Below are 25462 nucleotides of genomic sequence, written 5' to 3' on the forward strand. Positions count from 1 at the left end.
TCCTTTTAATCAAAAAAATTCAGAGTCAATTATTTAACCAAAGATAATGGTTAAAATATAATTATGAAGCATATAAAATAAAAATAAAATGCACATTTACCCACAATAACTATATTAAAGTTGTAGAATACCATGCCTTGATGAAACAAAAAACACATCGGTTAAACTAAATATTAAGGTGGGGTTTTTTTTGTTTGTTTGTTTGTTTTATTTGTAGACATCTTAATTGTAGGAGAAACATTCAATCTATAAAATCATCAGTCACTAATAATTCAGTTACAGCCAGGAAAATGTGAACACATACACTTTGCTGGTCTAATTTAAAACCTAGACTTTCTCCTTTGGTAATTCCATCTTTTTGTTGTACATTATATAATTAGTTTAAGCAAATTTAAGTTGTAGGTGGCTTATATTTCTTATCAAAGATTGTTACATTATTTGTTCATTTGTATTAGAAATTTGATAGGTTTGGTCTAGAGGCATGTAACAATTTTGATTTTTTATAGATTTGCTTGGACAGTCCCTATTTAAAATAATAGTTCTCATTTCTACCTTCTGTTTAGAAATCCTGATATATAATGCTGGGATAAATACTAGAGGGATAAAATGTCTCACAGCATTAAACAACTAAATCATTAAATTTCTCTTCACTACAAAGGGAGGAATTGAATTTAGTTACAATCCACCTGCATTGTATCACATGCATTTGAATCAATCAATTATTTTAACTGATTTTTTCAATTAACTTCTGATTTTATTTTTATGTGGACATTATTCCTATAGTCCAAATTACTCTTTGTATTTTTACTTCAAACAAATAAAGTATGGTAATTCCTTATTCTTTCATCATGTCTTTAGGGTTTATCAGCCAGGATAGAAAACTGTGAGTCAAGGATGTTGATCAAGGATTAGACAAAAGTTAAAGTATCTTCTCTTGGATTTTTTTAAATAATTAAAATTATTATTATTCAATAATCATGCAAATACAGCACAAATATAGAACATAGATGAACACAGATGCCACTGCTTGGTAAGTACAAACAGGGAAGCTTAGCATGATAGAATTTTGCCCAAGTAGACTCCCATTCTAGCAGGTAAATGACATGCATCTTTTTAAAATTATAGTGATGTTTTAAAATCTTGAAAAAATATAACCACTTTTCTAAAATATAAGTGCATGCACACATACACATCTTTTAACATTTATGGTACATAATAGCCTTCAAATTAGATGTAGACAAATATAAATTTATCTTTAATAATGCTTAAAAATTGTATTTCTCTTACTAATATGCAATGCCATTTTGTTTCTGGAGAATTCTAGTGTTCATAGAAAAGAACCTATTTTATGGAACTTAAGCTGTCTTCCTGATATTAGGATATATTACCAGCAGATAGCAATGGTGCTGTAAGAATTCAGTTTTGCTGGTATGTGTTTTACTCAGATATGGATTCTTTCTTTTTTTTTTAGTAAATATATGATATCTGAAATTATATAATCATAATTATTTATATATTCAAAACATTTTTAAAAATAAATATTTAAGCTAAACATTATATTTTCCTTATCATCTATATCCAATTAATACTAATTCAAACACTACTCTTTTCCACAGACTTTGATTAGCTTATTTATGACTTGCTCCATTTTTGTAATTTTGTCCTGAATTATTTTCTTTTGAAAAAAATCATGCATCCATGGGAATTTAAAATAGAAATTTTAGAAGAATATTCCACAGAGTTGAATAGAGGTTTGAACTAAATTCATGACCTCTTAGACACAACTTATTGTATCTTCTGATTGATTTTAAAAAGCCATATCTGCAACTTAAATTTCTACTATTTCAGTTAAGTAATCATACATACAGGTAATTCTGCTGAGTAAGTGGCTCCATTTCTACTGAAGCGTTGCTCTAGGCTGACAAGAGTGAATGTAAAATAGTCACTAAGAGACTATATGTTATGAGGAGTCAAAATACTTACAATTTACTATGAATTTCTGCATAACTACCCAAACAGTTTCCTGGTTGTAAAATAATAATGGCCATTGAAATTTTTTTTCTGAGACAGTATTCAAATAAATGATCAGACATGAAAACTATATTACTCAGAAGAATAGAATTGAAAGATATAAAGCTTTAAATATTTTAAATATTATACACTTATATTCATAAATGATCACAAATGCTGAACAGTGATATGTTCACAAATAAGTTAAATTTTTTTCATAAATAAGTTTTTAAAATTAGATATTGAACATAACATTATAAAACCAGGTGAAATGGTACATAACTAAGATGTATATTTTTCTAAACATTATTTCAAATGTATTTGTAGAAGTATGATATATGTGTATTACTCATTTATTAGACCTTAGCATTTATGGAGAGGCGTATGTGGATACATATGCCCACATACGCCTGCTTAGACAAATGGCAGTATAATGATTAGAGACATGCTCCTAAATAAAAATTTGAAATTATCATATATATAAGTCATGCAAAAACAAACTAGATCTTTTAAGTTTTCATGTAAAAGCAATTCCAAGTATCTTTTATTGCCCCCACACTACCAGCACATTGACCCCTTAGAAACAGGTACCACCACATTCCAATCAGAGAAAGTTGCCAAATTCACACAGTAGGGAAATTGACCTGATATTTCATTAGGGTTTTTGCCCAACAATTTTCCACCTCCCATCCCTCATCCTTTCTTTCTACTGTATTTTTTCCTACTTTCATTGAATTTTCACCCTTCTTCCTTCAAAAAGTGAACTGTTGAAAGATTAACTATTTTACTACAGGTCACTCTCTTCTATTTCAGGTCCACATATGTGCATTATACCAAAAAAGAAAGAAAGAAAGAAAGAAAGAAAGAAAGAAAGAAAGAAAGAAAGAAAGAAAGAAAGAAAGAAAGATTGAAAATCCCTTTTATTATTCTGTTTTTAAAGTAACTCTTTTTTTTTCTAAAAGTAAAAGCAAAATGTACAATTAGGAATATATTCTTGGTCTCTTCAAGGCAAATATCTGCCCTATATTGTGAATTTGACTTCTTCTTCCTTTTGGTTGTCTTGGAGATGCACAGTAAAAGAGTATATGCCCAGGCTTTGATTTATATATCTAAATGATGCCTGATAAAACAAACATACAAACATAGAATTTTTTACTAGCATTTTGTATAAAGGTGATAAGAGTTATATAATTTTGCTGTAATTTAAATGATTTTCTATGTAACATTTTCTTTCTGTACTCATTTATTTTTCATCTTGCATATGAGTGAGCAATAGCTTTTAAAAAAAATCTAAAATCAGGGCCACCTTCATGACTCAGTTGGTTGAGCATCTGACTCTTGATTTCTGCCCAAGTCATGATCTCAGGGTCCTGAGATCCAGCCTCAAGTCGGGCTCCCCACGCAGCTCAGTGAGGAATCATCTTGTCCCTCTCCCTCCCACTCCCCTTGCCCCTCTACCTTTCCCCCTGCCCCTCCCCCTACTCACCACACTATCTAAAATAAATAAATAGAATCTTAAAATAAAATGTAAGTCCCTTTCTGCTATCATTGACTCTTTTTTTATTATAATAATATTTTTTATTATATTATGTTAGTCACCATACAGTACATCCCTGGTTTTTGATGTAAAGTTCCATGATTCATTAGTTGCATATAATACCCAGTGCACCATTCAATACGTGCTCTCCTTACTAACCATCACCAGCCTATGCAATTCCCCCACCACCCTCCCCTCTGAAGCCCTCAGTTTGTTTCTCAGAGTCCATAGTCTCTCATGCTCCATTCCCCCTTCTGATTACCCCCCCTTCTTTATCCCTTTCTTCTCCTACCGATCTTCCTAGTTCTTATGTTCCATAGATGAGAGAAATCATATGATAATTGTCTTTCTCTGCTTTGCTTATTTCACTTAGCATTATTCCTCCAGTGCCGTCCATGTTGCAGCAAATATTGAGAAATCATTCTTTTTGATGGCTGAGTATTATTCCATTGTATATATGGACCACATCTTCTTAATCCAGTCATCTCTTGAAGGGCATCTTGGCTCCTTCCACAATTTAGCTATTGTGGACAATGCTGCTATGAACATTGGGGTGCATATGGCCCTTTCTTCACTACGTCTGTATCTTTGGGGTAAATACCCAGTAGTGCAATGGCTGGGTCATAGGGTAGCTCAATTTTTAACTTTTTAAGGGACCTCCACACTGTTTTCCAGAGTGGCTGTACCAACTTGCATTCCTACCAACATAGTAGGAGGGATCCCCTTTCTCCACACCCTCTCCAACAATTGTTTCTTGCCTTGTCAATTTTTGCCATTCTAACTGGCGTATGGTGGTATCTCAATGTGGTTGTGATTTGAATTTCCCTTATGGCTAATGATTTTGAACATTTTTTCATGTGTCTGTTAGCCATTTGTATGTCTTCATTGGAAAAGTGTCTATTCATATCTTCTGCCCATTTTATGATTTGTTTATTTGTTTCTTGTGTATTGAGTTTGAGAAGTTCTTTGTAGATCTTCGATATCAGTCTTTTATCTGTAGCATGATTTGCAAATATATTCTCCCATTCCATGGGCTGCCTCTTAGTTTTTTTGACTGTTTCCTTGGCTGTGCAGAAGCTTTTAATCTTGATGAAGTCCCACAAGTTCATTTTATCTTTTGTTTCTCTTGCCTTTGGAGATGTGTCATGAAAAAGTTTATTGTGGCTGATGTCGTAGAGGTTGCTGCCTATGTTCTCCTCTAGGATTTTGATGGATTCCTGTCTCACATCGAGGCCTTTCATCCATTTGGAGTTTTTCTTGGTGTATGGTGTGAGAGAGTGGTCAAGTTTCATTCTTTTGCATGTAGCTGTCCAATTTTCCCAGCACCATTACTGTCTTTTCTCCATTGGATGTTTTTTCCTGCTTTGTCAAAAATTAGTTGCCCAAAGAGCTGAGGATCCATTGCTGGGTTCTCTATTCTGTTCCATTGGTCTATGTGTCTGTTTTTGTGCCAGTACCATGCTGTCCTTGTGATCACAGCTTTGTAGTACAACTTGAAATTCGGCATTGTGATGCCCCCAGCTTTGTTTTTCCTTTTCAACACTTCCTTGGTGATTCGGGGCCTTTTCTGGTTCCACACAAATTTAAGGGCTGTTTTTTCCAGTTCTTTCAAAAATGTCATTGGTATTTTGATTGGGATAGCATTGAAAGTGTAGATTGCTCTGGGTAGCATGGACATTTTAACTATGTTAATTCTTCTGATCCATGAGCATGGAATATTTTCCCATCTTTTCGTGTCTTCTTCAATGTCTTTCAAGAGCGATTTGTAGTTTCTAGAATATAGGTCCTTTACGTCTCTGGTTAAGTTAATTCCAAGAAAACATATGATTTTTGGTGCTATTGTAAATGGGATGGATTCCCTAATTTCTCTATCTTCAGTCTCATTGTTTGTGTATAGAAATGCAACTGATTTCTGAGCATTGATTTTGTATCCCGCAACGTTACTGAATTGCTCTATAACTTCTAATAGTTTGGGAGTGGATTCTTTTGGGTTTTCCATATAGAGTATCATGTCATCTGCGAAGAGAGACAGTTTGACTTCTTCTTTGCTGATTTGGATACCTTTTATCTCTTTCTGTTGTCTGATTGCTGTTTGAAGGACTTCTAGTACTATGTTGAATAATAATGTCGAGAGTGGACATCCTTGTCGTGTTCCTGATCTTAAGGGAAAAGCTTCCAACTTTTCCCTGTTGAGAATTATATTTGCTGTAGGCTTTTCATAGATGGTTTTTATGAGATTGAGGAATGTACCCTCTTCACTACACTCTGAAGTGTTTTAATCAGGACAGGATGTTGTATTTTGTCAAATGCTTTTTCTGAATCAATTGAGAGGATCATATGATTCTTGGCTTTTTTCTTGTTGATGTAATCTATCACACTGATAGATTTGCGAATGTTGAACCACTCTTGCATCCCAGTGATGAATCCCACTTGGTCATGATGGATAATCCTTTTAATGTACTGTTGGATCCTATTAGCTAGGATCTTGTTGAGAATTTTGGCGTCCATATTCATCAGGGATATCAGTCTGTAATTCTCCTTTTTGATGGGTCTTTGCCTAGTTTGGGGATCAAGGTAATATTGGCCTCATAGAATGAGTTTCGTAGCTTTCCTTCTGTTTCTATTTTTTGAAATAGCTGTAGGAGAATAGGTATTATTTCTTCTTTGAATGTTTGGTAGAAGTCCCTGCGGAATCCATCAGGCCCTGGAGTTTTGTTTTTTGGAAGGTTTTTAATCACTTTTTCAATCTCTTCATTATTAATCGGTCTGTTTAAAAAATCAATTTCTTCCTGTTTCAGTCTTGGTAGTTTATAGGTTTCCAGGAAGGCCTCCATCTCTCCCATGTTGCTTAATTTATTGGCATAAAGCTGTTGATAAAAGTTTCTAATAATCCTTCCTATTTCATTGATTTTGGTTGTGACCTCTCCCTTTTCATTCATAATTTTATTAATTTGGGTCTATTCTCTATTCTTTTGGATAAGTCTTGCCAGTGGTTTATCTATTTTATTTATTCTTTCAAAGAACCAGCTTCTAGTTCTGTTGATCTGCTCTACTGTGCTCCTGGTTTCTAATTCATTGATCTCTGCCCTAATCTTGATCAACTGCTTTCTTGTGCATGGATTAGGCCTGTTCTTCTGTTGCTGTTCCAGCTTCTTGAGGTGAGAATATCATTGACTCCTGAACAATGTAAAACCGAAACCAAACTAATCCTATTGTTAAAACATTCAGCTGATTATTCTATTGAAATCATGTGATAACATTCATTTAACTTTTTTAATTATGATATGTTAGTCACCATACAGTACACAATTAGTTTTTGATGTAGTGTTCCATGATTCATTGTTTAACTTCTGTACATATTTAGTTTAAATTAAAAGGTTTTATTAAAAAAAACAAATTCTTTTTTAAAAAGTTAATTATCTTGTCTGGGTTTCAATTAATTTGATCTTATTAAGTAGGATGGTTATTCAACTCAGAATTTAAAACAGATAATAGTTATAGGGTTTTAAGAGACACGTTTATTTTATGTTAGTCGATATAAAAGAGCTTCTTGGATGGCAATGACGGTTTCTTCATTTTTAAATTATTAACAAAAGGTAAGATTGGCTGCATATTGTACCAGAATGACAGAAGTTTTTTCAATATGAACAGATTTAAGACATTTGCATAGAAATGGTAGATTAATCTTGATTATTTTCAAAGGGAAGGAATTAAGGTTGCCTGGGTGGCTTTGTCATTAAGCATCTGCCATCGGCTCAGGGCGTGATCCCAGGTCCTGGGATCAAGCCCCACGTTGGGTTCCTTGCTCAGTGGGAAGGCTGCTTCATCCTCTCCCACTCCCCCTGCTTGCATTCCCTCTCTCACTGGCTGTCTCTCTCTCTCTCTCTGTCAAATAAATAAATAAAATCTTATTTAAAAAAAGGGGGAGGAAGGAATTAGCCAAACATGATTGTGCAGAGTGAAATAAATATACTTTCCTTTCATTAGTGAAAATCACATTTTACTTTTCTTTGTGGTGACATAAATACTTTAAAACTTTATCTACCAAGTAAATTCATATAGAAAAAGGTACATATTTAAAAACTAGAAATGAGGATGCCTGGGTAGCTCAATTGGTTAAGCACCTGCCTTTGGCTCAGGTCATGATCCCAGGGTCCTGGGATAGAGTCCTGCATTGGGCTCCTTGCTCTGCAGGGAGCCTGCCTCTCACTCTGCCTGCTTCTCCCCCTGCTTGTGCTCTCTCTCTCTCTGACAAATAAATAAAATCTTTAAAAAAATAAAATTAAAAATTAAAAACTAGAAATGTTTTGACATAAAATAAGGCCAAAATTATACATATTAATATATAACATTAAATATCAATTATTTGTTTAGAAACAAGATGTTCATCATGGAAATAGATTCATAATAGACTCTTTAAGTATCAACTTCAGACTTTAATAAAAATGGCGGTTATTATGAGTTCTCCACGTGTTACATATGACTTACAGTTATGCTTAGACTGCAATATAAATGAAAGATGTTTATCAGATTTAATAATCTGAGTGGCCAAAATATGTAAAATAATTCTATTTAAATGAAACAATAATATTCTGACTAATCTGAAAACACTGACACATTAACAGTGTCCTTTCTTGAAGAAGTGGTTACTAGAGAAAATATTTAACTGAGGGAACTGGTCTTCATTCAAGTGGGGGCAGATATTCTTCATGTCCTTTATAATGTTGTAATGATTAAAGGACAGTCATACACATGCAAATATTATACATGCATAAATGAGAAGAGTTGGGGAATAGCGTGTCTGTCTAAGTTGTTACTGAGAGTCTGTATTCCACCTCAGATTAAATAAAGGTGATTTTCTTTATTTTCTTTCAGCTTGTCTTTATATTGCTTTTGTTGTTCTTTCTTTACAGTTACCTATGTTAGTACAGTGTACTGCACATAGTTAAGGTTCAGTTAATTCTGTTGACTAAAACTCATCTATTTTGATCACCTTTATTTCCTGCTTTTCACTGCCACACCTTTTATATTGTTTGCTGTGCCTTTATCAGCTCTCAAGTAAGTATTTTCTCTTTACTTATTTAAGCATCCTGCTGCTCACTTCACATCAAGGTTGCATTAAGAGTCCCATGAATTTTGATAATTTCTATTTATTTAATAATGTCTACCTGTATGAAGTAAGTTCTTCTGCACACCCAGTTTGCAAATTCCCCAGATATTTGGAATTAATTTTTTTCTTATTGATATAGTAATTTATATAGAGAAATGAATATTAGTAGAAAGTCTGACTAAATACCTAGGCAGAACATATAAAGTGGGACCATATGAAATTGCTATTTTTCAAGTCAAAATTTATTCAGTATCAGCAATTTCATACGGTTCAACTTAATAATCAAAGGTCTTAGACCATAAGATTTCCTGAAAGGAGATAACATCGTTTTATTGTTAATAACTCCCAAATTATAATGTTATTCATGGAGATATTTCCTGAATGTACTCCTCACATATGTAGATTTGTCAAGATTTGCATAGGCTTAAGTAAAAATTGATGTTGGGGAAATCTTTATAAAGAATGCATATTTCAGGAGAAAGTGAGATTCAATGAGATGTAGCTTCAAGCAAATCTATTTTCCAATTGAATTACTTATTGAATTACAAGACATTTTCTAATAAGAAGATAAGCATTTGAATCAGAAGATAGTCTTTACTTCTTTCTATAGAACATAGTTTTTGTACTTTAATACAGGTTATAAAAACATATGGAATGAGACCTCCATATAATTGTTTATTCCATTATCAGAAAATTGAGAAAATTTGATTCCTAAGAAAAAGTTAAATTAACAGATTTGCTAGGTTTTGTTTGTCTTTTACTGTAAGTGAACACATAAACATATTTTGTCTTGTATAAAGTCTGTGTAGTAGTTAAGAGCTTAAGCTTTGAAGCCAGATAAATCTGCTTTCAAAATTCTAGCTGCATATTTTAATAGCTCTGAGACCTTGGGCAAATTAATTAAACTCTTAGAGCCTCATGTCCTCATGTGTATATGGAAGTGACAGTAACAGTACACATATTATAGGGCTGTTGTATTAAATATACTTAGTACAGTGTTTGACATACAATAAACTCAATAAAATGGTGACTAGTATTATTTTAATAATTGATTATATACTTTAGAAGTTGTATTCGGATGAATCTAAGTGCTAGATGTCTCAAGGTATTTGTCACCATAGTAACTTGCAGAAACATGGATCTTTATTTCCTTCATATTTTAAAAAGATTATGATTTGCAGGAATTTAACAAGGCATAGATAATCTTAGAAGCAGAAGTTCAAATAGCCTGAGTGGAGAACTACCCAATTTCCTTGATTTTCTTCAATCACATATTGATAGCGAGGTTATTATAAAGTCTACCCTTTGCTAAATAGTGAAAATTTTACACTTCTTAAATTGGCAGCAGTGCTGGTAATAGTAGTCAGCACAAAAAAATATTATTTTTTGACAGCTTAAGCAATTCTTTAGTAAGTTCTCAGAGCTTTATGGACAAAAATCATGGAATTTCATTGTCTGAACTGGTGAAAATCTTTTTGGCTAACCAGAAGAAAGTAACTTATGAAAGTTGCATATTGCTTCCTATTAACCTTCAAACATCCTACTTCAGTCTCTATTTTTTTCTACACCTGAAAATTTGCATAATCTCTTGTTATTCTGTACAATACATACTAAGGTTAGTATTTCTAGTCTCAATACTTGGCAGGTAGTTCATCATAGTAAAATTGTACCTTAAATTTGGTATTTTATCCAATATTCAATTTTCCTATAATTAATGTGATTAGGCTTTCAAATATTTTTTTTAAATTTATTTATTTTAGAGAGAGAGAGAGAGAGAGCATGAGTGGGAAGGGCAGAGGGAGAGGGAGAGAGAGGGAATCTAAAGCAGACTGCACACTGAACATGGAGCCTGATGCAGGGCTCAATCCTAGGACCCTGAGATCATGACCTGAACTGAAACCAAGAATCAGATGCTTAACTGACTGTACCACCCAGGCACTCCAGGCTTTGAAATAATTTTTGTCTCACTTTGTAATTATACAAATGTACTAATAAGTCATCCAGTTAGCAGGGTTAAAATAGAAGAACCCAAAACATTAAATATTAGTCATCTCAGGTTTACTGTAAGAATGTTATCAAAGAGGAAATGATTCTCTGGAAGGAGATCAATTGCAGTTAGCTATATTTTGGCTTCCATGGTGTAGAGCAACTTCATCTTACATTTCAGAGCAACTACCCTTAAAACACACATATCCTAAATGCACCATCATGTCTATTACTAATTAAAGTTTCTCTCTTAGACAATTATACCTTCAGCATTTTGTTTGGAATGAATTAAGCACATTGACATGTTGCATTACCAAGAACCAAGAGTAATTTCAGGAGATAAATGATCTAGTCCTCAGACATTTGCCATTTATGTTCTTAATAATAAAAATGGTTTGGGGGCACTTGGCTGGTTCAGTCAGTAAAGCATGTGATTCTTGATTTTGGGGTCTTGAATTTGAGCCCCACAGTGGGGTAGAGTTTACTTATTTTTTTAAAGGTGTGTGTGTATGTGTGTGTGGGGGGGATCAGAAAAGTAGTATTCTAATTCAGCCACCAACATATGATAGGTTGGACAAGCTAATAGAGACATTTTTTATTATGGGACAGGAATTACAAGAGTTAAGAATCTATGTGTTGTCAAACTATACAGTCACAACCTCTTGATTCTTACATATCATTCTAGCAGAAAGAAAATTACCTATGTAGGCATAGCCCCTAAGTCATAAGGTGCACCTGACAAATTTGAAAAAATATATTAAGCATAAAGGGCTACAACTTCCAAATGTCTTATTAATGAAAAATATGAACACATGTTAATTAGATTCCTGGAAGTCATATTTGCCTCAAAAGAAATAGCACCTATGTATGTTAGCACTATGGACCCAGAGATGAAAATTCAACTATGAAAATAACTTTAGCCTGTTACCGGCCTGGTCTTTATTAAAGGCAGAGATACAACCCTGAATATCTGCCACACTTCCACATACATTCAAATTAATCGGGTATTTATATTAAATACCTGATTATTTAAAATCATATTAAACTATGAAAATCATCAATTCTTTCTTCATTTGTAAAGAAAGCAAAAAGTACTTTCTGGTCAAAATAGCATTAATTCAGAGAGGAAAAACAAAAAGAACAAGGATCTCCATGGATAAATGTTAACTTTATTCAAATTTAATATATGTTAATAAATTGATATTCAAAAGGAACATGTGATGAATTTGGGCATCAGTAAATCACTCAGGTTCTATATTTATGGCATTTGATTTGCTACCTACATCATATTATAAGGATGTCTACTTCCCAAAAATATTTTGATCTTTGCTTTTAGATTAGTACAGAATGCAATATTTGCTCAGGAGTTTAAGGCAATCTCCTAGGACATGAAAAGTATTTGATATATCTTAAGTTATCTGGCACTATTAAAGAGGAATTCTATATGGGAAGTAAGAGAAAATTCACATATGTTTGTGTTTAGCCACCCTTATGGCAGACATCTGAATCTTTAGTCTTTAAATATAGAGGTCAAAATGGAAGTTGATATAGATGATTGATGATCACACTGTACTAGAAGTCTCTTTATTTATTTATTTATTTTTTTTAATAATGATTTTTTATTTTATTATGTTAGTCACCATACAGTACATCCCCGGTTACCGATGTAAGGCTCGATGATTCATTAGTTGTGTAAAACACCGAGTGCACCATGCAATACGTGCCCTCCTTACTACCCATCACCGGCCTATCCCATTCCCCCACCCCCCTCCCCTCTGAGGCCCTCAGTTTGTTTCTCATAGTCCATAGTCTCTCATGCTTCATTCCCCCTTCTGATTACCCCCCCCTTTCTTTATCCCTTTCTTCCCCTACTGATCATCCTAGTTCTTATGTTCCATAGATGAGAGAAATCATATGATAGTTGTCTTTCTCTGCTTGACTTATTTCACTTAGCATTATCTCCTCCAGTGCCGGCCATGTTGTAGCAAATGTTGAGAACTCGTTCTTTCTGATAGCTGAGTAATATTCCATTGTATATATGGACCACAACTTCTTAATCCAGTCATCTGTTGAAGGGCATCTCGGCTCCTTCCACGATTTAGCTATTGTGGACATTGCTGCTATGAACATTGGGGTGCATATGGCCCTTCTCTTCACTACGTCTGTATCTTTGGGGTAAATACCCAGTAGTGCATTTGCTGGATCATAGGGTAGCTCAATTTTTAACTTTTTAAGGGACCTCCACACTGTTTTCCAGAGTGGCTGTACCAACTTGCATTCCCACCGACAATGTAGGAGGGATCCCCTTTCTCCACATCCTCTCCAACAATTGTTGTCTCTTGCCTTGTCTATTTTTGCCATTCTAACTGGCGTAAGGTGGAATCTCAGTGTGGTTTTGATTTGAATTTCCTTGATGGCTAATGATTTTGAACATTTTTTCATGTGCCTGTTAGCCATTTGTATGTCTTCATTGGAAAAGTGTCTGTTCATATCTTCTGCCCATTTTTTGATTTGTTTATTTGTTTCTTGTGTATTGAGTTTAAGAACTTCTTTGTAGATCTTGGATACCAGTCCTTTATCTGTAGTGTCATTTGCAAATATATTCTCCCATTCCGTAGGCTACCTCTTAGTTTTTCTGACTGTTTCCTTGGCTGTGCAGAAACTTTTAATCTTGATGAAGTCCCATAAATTCATTTTATCTTTTGTTTCTCTTGCCTTTGGGGATGTATCATGAAAAAGGTTGCTTTGGCCGATGTCGTAGAGGTTGCTGCCTATGTTCTCCTCTAGAATTTTGATGGATTCCTGTCTCACATCAAGGTCTTTCATCCATTTGGAGTTTATTTTTGTGTATGGTGTGAGATAGTGGTCAAGTTTCATTCTTTTGCATGTAGCTGTCCAATTTTCCCAGCACCATTTATTGAAGAGACTGTCTTTTTCCCACTGGATGTTTTTTCCTGCTTTATCAAAGATTAGTTGCCCAAAGAGCCGAGGGTCCATTTCTGGGCTCTCTATTCTGTTCCATTGGTCTATGTGTCTGTTTTTGTGCCAGTACCATGCTGTCTTTGTGATCACAGCTTTGTAGTACAGCTCGAAATCCGGCATTGTGATGCCCCCAGCTTTGTTTTTCCTTTTCAACAGTTCCTTGGAGATTCGGGGCCTTTTCTGTTTCCATACAAATTTAAGGACAGTTTGTTCCAGTTTTGAAAAATGTCCTCGATATTTTGATCGGGATAGCATTGAAAGTGTAGATTGCTCTGGGTAGCATGGACATTTTAACTATGTTAATTCTTCCGATCCATGAGCATGGAATATCTTTCCATCTTTTTATGTCTTCCTCAGTGTCTTTCAAGAGTGATTTATAGTTTCTAGAATATAGGTCCTTTACGTCTCTGGTTAAGTTAATTCCAAGGTAACGTATGGTTTTTGGTGCTATTGTAAATGGGATGGATTTCCTAATTTCTCTTTCTTCGGTCTCGTTATTCGTGTACAGAAATGCAACTGATCTGAGCATTGATTTTGTATCCCGCCACGTTACTGAATTGCTCTATAACTTCTAATAGTTTGGGAGTGGCTTCTTTTGGGTTTTCCATATAGAGTATCATGTCATCTGCGAAGAGAGACATTTTGACGTCTTCTTTGCCGATTTGAATACCTTTGATCCCTTTTTATCACCTGATTGCTGTTGCAAGGACTTCTAGTACTATGTTGAATAATAGTGGCGAGAGTGGGCATCCTTGTCGTGTTCCTGATCTTAAGGGAAAGGCTTCCAGCTTTTCCCCATTGAGAATAATATTTGCAGTAGGCTTTTCATCGATGGCTTTTATGAGATTGAGAAATGTACCTTCTATTCCTACACTCTGAAGGGTTTTAATCAGGAAAGCATGCTGTATTTTGTCAAATGCTTTTTCGGCATCGATTGAGAGGATCATATGGTTCCTGAGTCTTTTCTTGTTGATATGATGAATCACGCTGATTGATTTGCGAATATTGAACCACGCTTGCATCCCAGGTATGAATCCCACTTGATCGTGATGGATAATCCTTTTAATGAACTGTTGGATTCTATTAGCAAGTATCTTGTTGAGGATTTTGGAATCCATATTCATTAGGGAAATCGGTCTGTAATTCTCCTTTTTGAGGGGGTCTTTGCCTGGTTTGGGGATCAAGGTAATATTGGCCTCATAGAATGAGTTTGGTAGCTTTCCTTCTGTTTCTATTTTTTGAAATAGCTTTAGGAGAATAGGTATTATTTCTTCTTTGAATGTTTGGTAGAATTCCCCAGGAAAACCGTCCGGGCCTGGAGTTTTGTTATTTGGAAGGTTGTTTATCACTGATTCAATTTCTTCATAATTAATTGGCCTGTTTAAGAAATCAATTTCTTCCAGTTTCAATCTTGGTAGTTTATAGGTTTCCAGGAAGGATTCCATCTCTTCCAGATTGCTTAGTTTATTGGCATATAGCTGTTGATAAAAATTTCTAATAATCCTTCCAATTTCAATGGTGTTCATCGTGACCTCTCCTTTTTCATTCATAATTTTAATAATCTGGGTCCTTTCTCTTTTCTTTTGGATAACTGTTGCCAGTGGTCTGTCAATTTTATTGATTCTCTCAAAGAACCAGCTTCTAGTCCTGTTGATCTGCTCTACTGTACTTCTGGTTTCTGCTTGATTGATTTCAGCTCTAATTTTGGTCAACTGCTTCCACGTTCGTGGATTAGGCCTGTCCCTCTGTTGCTGTTCCAGCTTCTTGAGGTGAGAATATAAAAACTGCAATTTAGATTTTTCTATTCTTTTGAGTGAGGCTTGGATGGCTATGTATTTCCCCCTTAGGACTGCCTTTGCAGTATCCCATAGGTTTTGGACTGTTGTATTTTCATTCTCATTGGTCTCCATAAATTGTTTAATTTGATTTTTGATTTCCTGGTTTATTGAGTCATTCCTGAGCAGGATGGTTCTTAGTCTCCAAGTGTTTGAGTTTCTTCCAAATTTTTCCCTGTGGTTGAGTTCCAATTTCAGAGCAATGTGGCCTGAGAAAATGCAGGGTATAATTTCAATCTTTTGGTATCGGTTGAGACCTGTTTTGTGTCCCAGAACATGGTCTATTCTTGAGAATGTTCCATGGGCACTAGAATAGAATGAGTATTCTTTGGTTCTGGGGTGTAGTGTTCTATATATATCTATGAGGTCCAACTCGTCGAGTATGGCATTCAAAGCCTTTGATTCTTTGCTTAGTTTTTGCTAGGGTGTTCTGTCTATTTCTGATAGTGGGGTGTTGAGGTCCCCTACTATTAATGTATTTTTATTTATATGTCTCTTTATTCTGGTTAAGAGTTGGCTTGTGTATCTTGCTGCTCCCCTGTTGGGGGCATATATATTTATAATTGTCATATCCACTTGTTGAATACTTCCTTTAAGAACAATATAGTGCCCTTCTGCATCTCTAACTACAGTCTGTAGTTTAAAATCCAATTTATCTGATATGAGAATTGCTACCCCAGCTTTCTTTTGAGGTCCGTTTGCGTGAAAGATGGTACTCCATCCCCTTACTCTCAGTCTGAATGCATCTTTGGGTTCGAAATGAGTCTCTTGTAGACAGCAAATGGATAGGTCATTTATTTTTATCCAATCTGCAACCCTGTGGCTTCTTATGGGAGAATTTAAGCCATTAATATTAAGACTGAGTATTGAGAGATATGCTTTTAATGATGCCATGTTGCCAGTAAAGTCTTTGTTTGTATTGGCTGTGACTTTCTGTTCTGTATCACTCTTGGGGCCTTTTTATGTTTATAGAACCCACCGTAATATCTCTTGTAGAGCTGGTTTCGTGATTACGAAATTGGTTAGTGACTGGCGATTCTGAAATATCTTTATGTCTCCATCAATTCTGAATGACAGCCTTGCTGGATAAAGGATCCTTGGCTGCATGTTTTTCTCTGAAAGAGTTTTAAATATGCTCCCCCAACCCTTTCTCTCATTCCAGGTCTGTGTAGACAGGTCTGACGTAATTCTGATCCCTTGCCTTGGTACGTGAGAAATTTCTTTGCCCTGGCCGCTTTCAATACTGTATCCTTGGATCTAATATTTGCGAAATGCACTATGACGTGACGTGGCATAGGTTTGTCGTGGTTCAGCAGGCCGTGCCCCTTGTTTTATAGGGATCTTAGGGATGTGGGCTTCTTCTTTAAAGATTTTATTTATTTATTTATTTATTTATTTATTTATTTATTTATCTGAGAGAGATAGACAGACAGTCAGCAAGAATGGGAACAGAAGCAGGGGAGTGGGATAGGAAGAAGCAGGCTCCCAGCAGAGGAGCCAGATGAGGGACTCCTTTCCGGAATGCCGGGATCACTCCCTAAGCCGGAGACAGGCGCTCAATGACTGCTCCATCCAGGCACCCGGGTTGTGGGCTTCTTGATTTTTCAGCCTGCCTTCTGTGTTCTGGGGGAGGGGCCTGCCGCACGGATACTCAGGCAACCCTGTTTGGGTAGAGTCTCCGTGTCCCCTGCGAGGGGGGATGGGGATGGGCACTCTCTGAGCAGGTATTTCCAGGCTTTTGTTCTCTGGCGGCTTTCCCTGGCGGTTGGCTATGCCTCTTCTGAGAGTCAGAGCAGCAGAGGCTGAATTGTCACAGAACAGAGGGATTGCGGCCCGTTCTCCACTGATGTTCTGGCCACTTTAACTCTGTTACTGTTGGTGCTGCTCAACCCTGCAGTGTCCTGGGATGTGCGCCCCACACCTGGCGTCCCTGCCCTCACTTCCAGGGCCGGCGTGTCTCTGTCCTTTGTGTTTCTAACCCCGCCAGCCACCAGCCGCCCCGCACGCTCCCGGGTCTCCCGGTCTCAGTCTATGCCCGGTGAGCACACCGCGATTCCGGAGTTCCGTGAGAAGCCTGGTGGCGCGCGCACCCGGTTCAGGGTCTCAGTCTGCTGTTTCGCGGTGCCGACCGCGAGTCCGCCCGCTCCCCCGTGCAGGTGGCTGCCGCTTCCCGGTGCCCAAACGCGGCGGCTCCCTCCCCCCTCCATTTATCTTCCGATATCTGTGCGCGGTTTTATGCCTCCCCTCTTCGTACCTCAATACTCAGCGCTGGAGATGTTCATTTGTAGAGATCCAGGTACATCTTCCTGCGTCTCAGGCTGGTTCCGTGGTTGTTTAGGCTGGTCTGGTACCTATCCAGCTCGACGCAGGGGACCGGCTGAAAAAGGGGTCCCCTACTCCTCCACCATCTTAACTCCCCTCCTCTAGAGGTCTCTTTAAACATATCTGAGCTTTATATTTATTTTTTGTTATTAGCACAATTAACGTATAAATTTAGTTTGATGGCTAAAATTTTAACTCACTTTTAATGAACTTTTATAGCAAATATTTTTTTTATAATTAGGTAACTTTTATGAAGACCTTAGATTAAAATATGTAATCTGATTTAGCCTCAACATTTTCTTACAAAACTTGTTCATTTTCCTGACTTTACCTTATCTGTTCTTGGTAACATTTTTAGTCACTCAGACAAAAAATTAAAAAGACATAAAAGCCTTTTCCCTGTCCCCAATTCCAGTCTACACTTCAGGCTTTTCTATCTTGCAAACTTTTTCCCTATAATCATCCTTCCTTCCTTTTTGCCACTATTTATCAAAAACATTTAAAGAACTACTTCCTTCATGAACTTTTTCTTAATTCCATTATCCAAAAGTGTTCTTGTTCTTTGGTACTCCCATAGTACTTTGCTCTTTCCTTTGTCAGTTAGCTTATTCAGTGAGTTATTTATCTTATACAAGTCCCTATTATATAAACTTAACATAGTGGTGTACAAGCTTAGGCTGCTTAAAAGTTAAAGATCAGCTGGATGGGTGGATGGGTGGATGAATGGATGGAAGGAAGAAGATGGAGTATCCTAACAAAACACATTTTCCTTAGGTAAATTCATGCAATCCTTAATAAATATAGAATATGAAGTACCTCTGAACTGTGCTATTCAATATGGTAGCTACTAGCTACATGTGGCTTTTTAAATTAAAATCAGTTCGAATTAAATAAAATAAATAATTCATTTTCTCAGATACAGTAACCACACTCCAAGTAGCTAATATCCACATATGGCTAGCATACTGGACTGTTCTGAAATAGAATATTTCTATGATCACAAAAAGTTCCAATGGATAGAGCTGTTCTAGAAAGTTTTGTTGGAGAAATGGATGTGAGAAACACGTCTCTGGAATTCTAGGAAGGTCATAATCATAAAGTAATAAGGCATAGGATTTCCATTTCCCATATTAAAAGTGTAACTTACAGCCATTTACAATGTAATTATTCTTGAAAGAGTAACATTTATATCAGTATCATTTTAATCACATTTTCATTTAATCTATATTTTTTCTTTCTTTATTATGTTCAATTAGCCAACATATAGTACATCATTAGTTTTTGATGTAGTGTTCAATGATTCATTAGTTGCATATAACACCCAGTGCTCATAAAATTCAAATATAATATGAATAGGTACTAAGTTGCTGTAATTTCTGTGTAAATATGCAGTGAATGTTTTAATAGATCTGACTTAATTAGTCAGATTGCAACAGTGTAGGCTGGATTTTCAAAATTTTAAAAGCTTCTTCTATTGTAAAGCCTGGAAATACCTTTCTAGCATACCATATCTCTAAAAGTATTGTGGACTGTTGTTGTTTGATCAAAGAGAGAGCCATAAGATCATATTGGAAACACAAACTTTATATGCCTTACTTCTCCTTTTCCAAAATCTAAAATTATACAAAATCAACTTTTTTCTTGATTTGTAGCCATTTCAGCAAATTGGAGGATCTTCCATATAATGATAGACCTCTGTCATCTGTTGTCTACTTGTTGAAATCGAACTCAAAGTGTTTGACCTACCACAGGAAAACCCTTTTGTGAGTAAGAAGGATTCCACACATCACATGCCAGAGATGTTTTGCCTTAGCTGCTCTCAACTTTGTAGTCTTGTGAAGAAGCTGACAAGCTTAGGTGAGACAAAATTTTTCTGTCCTCCTTACAGAATTAGAAATTCCCCTTTAAGATAGTATGAATTAATATTGAGAAGCATTATAATTAAGATCAATTTCATAACTAAAGAAAATTGAAATTAATATGCAGGTAATTATGAATTCTTAGGAACATAATATGTGACTAATATTCAAAGCATGACCATTTTTCTCAGTGTCAGGAAATAAATTACTACTAGCCAAAGGAGCTAGGATCACACCTAGTCCATGTATGTACTACCTTGAATCTATGCATTCTACTGTTTCATAAACCTACTGTAAATTCTCAAGTCTATGTGTTAGGTTTATAAAACTTAAGACAGTCCAAAGGAGAAAGCCCAATTAGTGGATATGACATTTTTATTTAAACTTCCCCAGCCTGACAAAGGTTGCAGAGACTTTGACTTATTTTGAATTCCTAGAATATTTTGTGCCTGCATTTCAGAGTAGCGAATGATTTGCTGCTAAAAGCACTTTATCCATCAGGGAATATAGAATCATTGCGTCACTGAAACTAAAAGGATCTTGGAGGTTCTACTATGGAACCTCCCATCTACTGTAGCATTAGGGTTATGGAAGCCCTATCTTTTTTTAGTGCATTTATTTTATTTATGTTGCAACTGATTAAATTGTACTGGAGGCAAAGATCTTTTTTCTTCCCCTGCCTCTTTTCATCCTCCACCCCACAGCCGATTGCAGAAAACCATGAGCACTGTATGAAAGTGGGTTTTAATTCAGATATTTCAATGTGAGCTTTATGTATATTAAATACCATATAAGTCCCATTTCCTCTGCATCTTTTCAGTACAGATTTTATCTGAACTCTTATATTCAGTGTTTGAACTGTTTTTTTCTTCAAAATTTGTGCCAAGTTTAAAAATGTTAAGTGAGGGGCGCCTGGGTGGTGCAGTCGTTAAGCATCTGCCTTCGGTTCAGGGCGTGACCCCAGTGCTCTGGGATTGAGCCCCACATCAGGCTCCTCCGCTAGGAGCCTGCTTCTTCCTCTCCCACTCCCCCTGCTTGTGTTCCCTCTCTCACTGGCTGTCTCTGTCTGTCAAATAAATAAATAAAATCTTTAAAAAAATCAAAATAAAAATGTTAAGTGAGAATAAATTAGGGGAAAAAGAAAGCTGTATTCTAATATACTGATTGATATCATGTGAAGAGAGATGTAAAATAACAAAAAATCCCGCAAATTACAGAAAATATTTTTATTGGGTTGGATGACCATATATGTCATCAGTGTATTGTCAATGTCTAAGAATCAATTAAAAGAAAAGATACAACGCTACAGCTCTACTGGTGGCAATCTATTAAGACTTAAATGCCTTTTTGGATCCTGCAGAGATGCCATTAGGATCGTTAGTTATCCAAGTACTGATGAATTACGAAAGTACCTATTTTCAGAACAAATACCTGCTCTGTGGACTATGAACACTCTGGGCAGAGGGACTGTTTTTCCATATTTTTGCATTTCCTATGCATTGTACGTAGAAGGTACTCAACAAACATATACCAAACTAGTAAACAAGAGATTGTCCTAATGAATATAAATATATGGAATTTCTTGCACTGGTAGGATGATGATTAAATGAGCTAATATTCCATCCCTCCAATCTCCACTAAAGTGAATAAAAGTTATTTAAGATTCTTTTTTTTTTAAAGATTTTTTATTTATTTATTTGACAGAGATAGAGACAGCCAGCGAGAGAGGGAACACAAGCAGGGGGAGTGAGAGAGGAAGAAGCAGGCTCCTAGCGGAGGAGCCTGATGTGGGGCTCGATCCCATAACGCCGGGATCACGCCCTGAGCCGAAGGCAGACGCTTAACCGCTGTGCCACCCAGGCACCCCAAAGTTATTTAAGATTCTACTTAAAATTTGAAATAATGTTCAAATGTCATGGGGATTTTTAATTTTTTCAAATAAGTTTGTAATCTTCTTGATTAATGTGTCCTCCAGTGCACCTCCTCAACATTCTCACAGTGCCTTAATATACTAATGTATTTTATATTTTAAAATAATGTTATAATGTATTTAAGTTGCCACAAATTTCCATTCTCAGGTTCTCTCTTCTATGTGGCAGAAGAAAAGAGTGAAACATGCCCCCCAGCTCTGGCATTGCTGAAAGAGGATCTTTAAAGTTCTAGTTATCGCAGGGGTGCCTGGGTGGCTCAGTTGGTTAAGCCTCTGCCTTTGGCTCAGGTCTTGATCCCAGAGTCCTGGGATCCAGAGGAGTTGGGCTCCCTGCTCAGTGGGGAGTCTGCTTGTCCCTCTCCCTCTGCTCATCCTCTCAGCTCATGCTTTCTCTCACTCCCTCAAATAAATAAATAAGATCTTTAAAAAAAAAGTTCTGGTCATTGTAAAATTTCTCAGGCCCTTTAATCTTAGGGAAGAAAAGATTTAAGGAACTTCTTTTACTTTTTACATCATTATTTTCATTTTTCCCTTTTATTATCTCCATTACTCTTCTATCTCTTCCCATCATTCTCTTCAGATATTCAAATCTACTGTCAATGCTACCCAAGACTTCCCAAATCCATCAAATCTCTTCATGTCTTCCCTGTACTTTTCAGTCCTCTTATTCATTGAAGTCTTCCTCAGTTCCATTACTTTTGAGTTTCTACAATTCTTCTAAGTCTCTCCCCATTCCTTAAGTTCCCCATCTTTATCACTCCAATTTCTCCCAGTTAGTTTTCTTCCATCCTTGTCCTGGTTTGATTCTATAGGATGCTTCTTATTCCCCTAGCCCATCTCAATTGTCAAATTTATTCCTTTACTCTCCTCAGCACTCTCATTCTTTTCAAGTTTCCTCCACAGCCCCTTCCAAATCCTGTGCTCCTCCCAGTTTTCCTACTGCCTCACAGTTCTTCCAAATTATTCAAGTCCTTTATAGGTAGTTGGAGCACAACTCATCATAATAATACTACATTTACGAACAGCTTGAGTTTACAAACTGCCATAAATAAGACAGTTTGTAGTTTAATCATTGGCAGGTTGATTTAATCTTATTCTTTTTTCTTTCCCCTTAACATGCACGCAACATTTTAAATACCTGATATTTGTAGCAAGCTAGCTTTCAAAAGAACTTGAGATAGTAGAGCAGAATTACAAATAAATAAATAAATAAACAAATAAATACTTAGGAGGCACTTCCCTGTTTTCTTACTGGTACTTTACCATTAAGGTAGCAAATCAAGATTAAACCAAGGTAAACAATTTTTATTAAACAAGATACACAGTTCAGAAAAACATTCTGTACACCTTTTAAGGAGTAAAGGAGAAAGAATAAATGAGTAAGGGAATGGGCTATTTGCACATGACACATAATAACTACTAATGAGATTTTTTTCCAAATCGAAGTTAAAAAAATCAAAACTCATTGCTTCATGACTCTGCTGACTGCCTTTTCCGTAGTTTTCATATTTTAACTGAGTCCTTTGGCACTTTAACATCATCTTCACTCTTATCTTCTAAGAAACTAGGAAATGAGTTGTGAAATACCCTGAAGCAGATGATGACCTTGGATGACCAGAGAACATGCGGAAAATTTTATGGCTAGAGAGTGGGTGTTGGTTTGGCTGAAGAGGGGAGGTCATGAATTACAAATTAATGAAAAAGACCTATGTTGGAAGTAACTAATTAAGAACCTTGAATGCTAGGTTTCAGAGTTTAGATGCTAAAGATTTTAATTGGCAACACATGTAGTTTTGTTTTGTTTTCAGTTTTTGTTATTGTTTTGTTTTGGTTGTATATAATATTTTATAAAATAATTATTTATTTTCTAAAATAAAAAAGTAAAAATCCATAAAAATGTCTGGTTAAATAGACAACATATTTGGAAATTTTTTTAGTTAAAAACTTTTCTTCTGAATAAAGAGGTGAAGAATCTGTCCTTATGTCAAATCTGGCTCACTTTAACAGTTCCTTTTGAAAATTAGCAGTAATTAGTGGAAATTTTTGAAGGTGCAATATTGTAGTTGTCAGCTATAGTAGGTTTTAGTTTTCTTTTTAATTTTAAAGTGATCAACTTTACAGAAATTAATTCTTTATCATTTTCAATACAAAATCTTGATGTATTTTAGTTGGAAACACTATTTTAAAAACTACTTGATTTTGTAAGATGTGTTTGGATTACAGGACTTTAAGATATATTACAGTTATCCACTTAATTCCCCTGCTTTTTCTAACTTATAATGGTTCTTAAAAATTCAAATATCAATTAAAATATACCAATGAGTCAATGTATGTTTCCTATTTCATCAAAGGAATAAATTGGTCAATTTAAACATTTCAAAATTAATCATAATAATATCTAAAGATAAGTGTCATTGGAATATATCCTTCTTGAAAATGTTATCAAGAGTTATAAAATTTTGAGGAGAAATTTTATTACTAAAAAAACCCTGGAAAATGGAAAATGATCACTAAAATACTCTCTTAAAACAAAGTTCCCTTCTAAATTATATGGAAAAAAATATTTGTGCCGAACTGGAGACAACCATGAAATCACTACCTACCAAAAACAATAGGTGATGCGGATTAAGGAGTGCATTTGTGATGGACACTGGGTGTTGTATGAAAGTGTTGAATCAGGGGCGCCTGGGTGGTTCAGTCCTTAAGCGTCTGCCTTCAGCTCAGGGCATGATCCTGGCGTTCTGGGATTGAGCCCCACATCAGGCTCCTCTGCTGGGAGCCTGCCTCTTCCTCTCCCACTCCCCCTGCTTGTGTTCCCTCTCTCGCTGGCTGTCTCTCTCTCTGTCAAATGGATAAATAAAATCTTTTTTAAAAAAGTGTTGAATCATTAAATTGTACACCTGAAACTAATATTACACTGTATGTTAACTGGAATTTAAATAAAAAAGTAAAAAAGCATATAGTCTTTAAACCTTATAAACATAATTTTAACTCAATTAAAATCATATGAAATACACAGTTGATGACAATAGAGAGTTTACCTTTACATATGGAGTTGTGGTGTAAAACTCCTTAAAGCTGTAGCATTGCACATAATTGAGATCCATTACACAAATGATTACATATTTATGATTAAAGCCTATTATTTCAATCATAGAATGCTAGAAGAAGAATGGATCTTAGAGATAAACCCTAACCATGCTCACCTGAATGAGGAAAATGAGGCACAGAATGATTAACTTACTTGTCCAAAGTCATAGCTACTTAAAGACAGTTAATACTACAGTTCAAGTCTAATTTTATTTTCTTACAGTATTAGACTTAACTTGTCTGTGTGAGTGCAGGATATATAACCACTTTTGTTTATTTTCTTTAGTCTAATAATAACAACAGCAACAATTACAAACACATAGGGCACTTATTGTGTGTTGTTCCAGGAACTGCTCTAAGTGATTTACAAATGTTAATTTATTTAGTCTTCACAGTAACAGTATTGTGGTTATCTACTGTTGAGGTAGATACTATTATGATCTATATTTTATACTGAGACACAGAAAATTTTAAGAACTTGGAAAAAGTTACACGGTTAATACGTGGTGGATCATGGATCATGGATTCAAAACCAGGCAATGTCTCCATAGCTCATGCTACAAAATCTTGAATAAAATGTTTCTTTTTTTTTTTTTAATTTGAGCATAGTTGACACACAATGCTACTTTAGTTTCAGGTATGCAACTTAGTGATTTGACAAGTTTATACATTATGCCATGTTCACAACAAGTGTAACTACCATCTGTCCCATTACATTGCTATTACAATATCGTTGATTATATTCCTTATACTGGGACTTTTATCCTCCTGACGTGTTCATTCCGTAACTGAAAGCCTGTA

General features: G+C 35.5%; 1 protein-coding gene across 1 annotated transcript in view; it reads left to right on the forward strand.

Annotated features, from left to right (window-relative positions):
- PCDH11X (protocadherin 11 X-linked) overlaps positions 1–25462 on the forward strand; it is a 386026-nt gene that overhangs the window by 30420 nt on the left and 330144 nt on the right. The window contains exon 2 of the mRNA XM_057304193.1: positions 19435–19639. Coding sequence (XP_057160176.1) covers positions 19573–19639 — 67 coding nt within the window. The 5' untranslated portion in view covers positions 19435–19572. The remainder of the gene's footprint in view (positions 1–19434; positions 19640–25462) is intronic.

Source organism: Ursus arctos, chromosome X (assembly GCF_023065955.2).
Source record: "Ursus arctos isolate Adak ecotype North America chromosome X, UrsArc2.0, whole genome shotgun sequence".
Classification (NCBI taxonomy): domain Eukaryota; kingdom Metazoa; phylum Chordata; class Mammalia; order Carnivora; family Ursidae; genus Ursus; species Ursus arctos.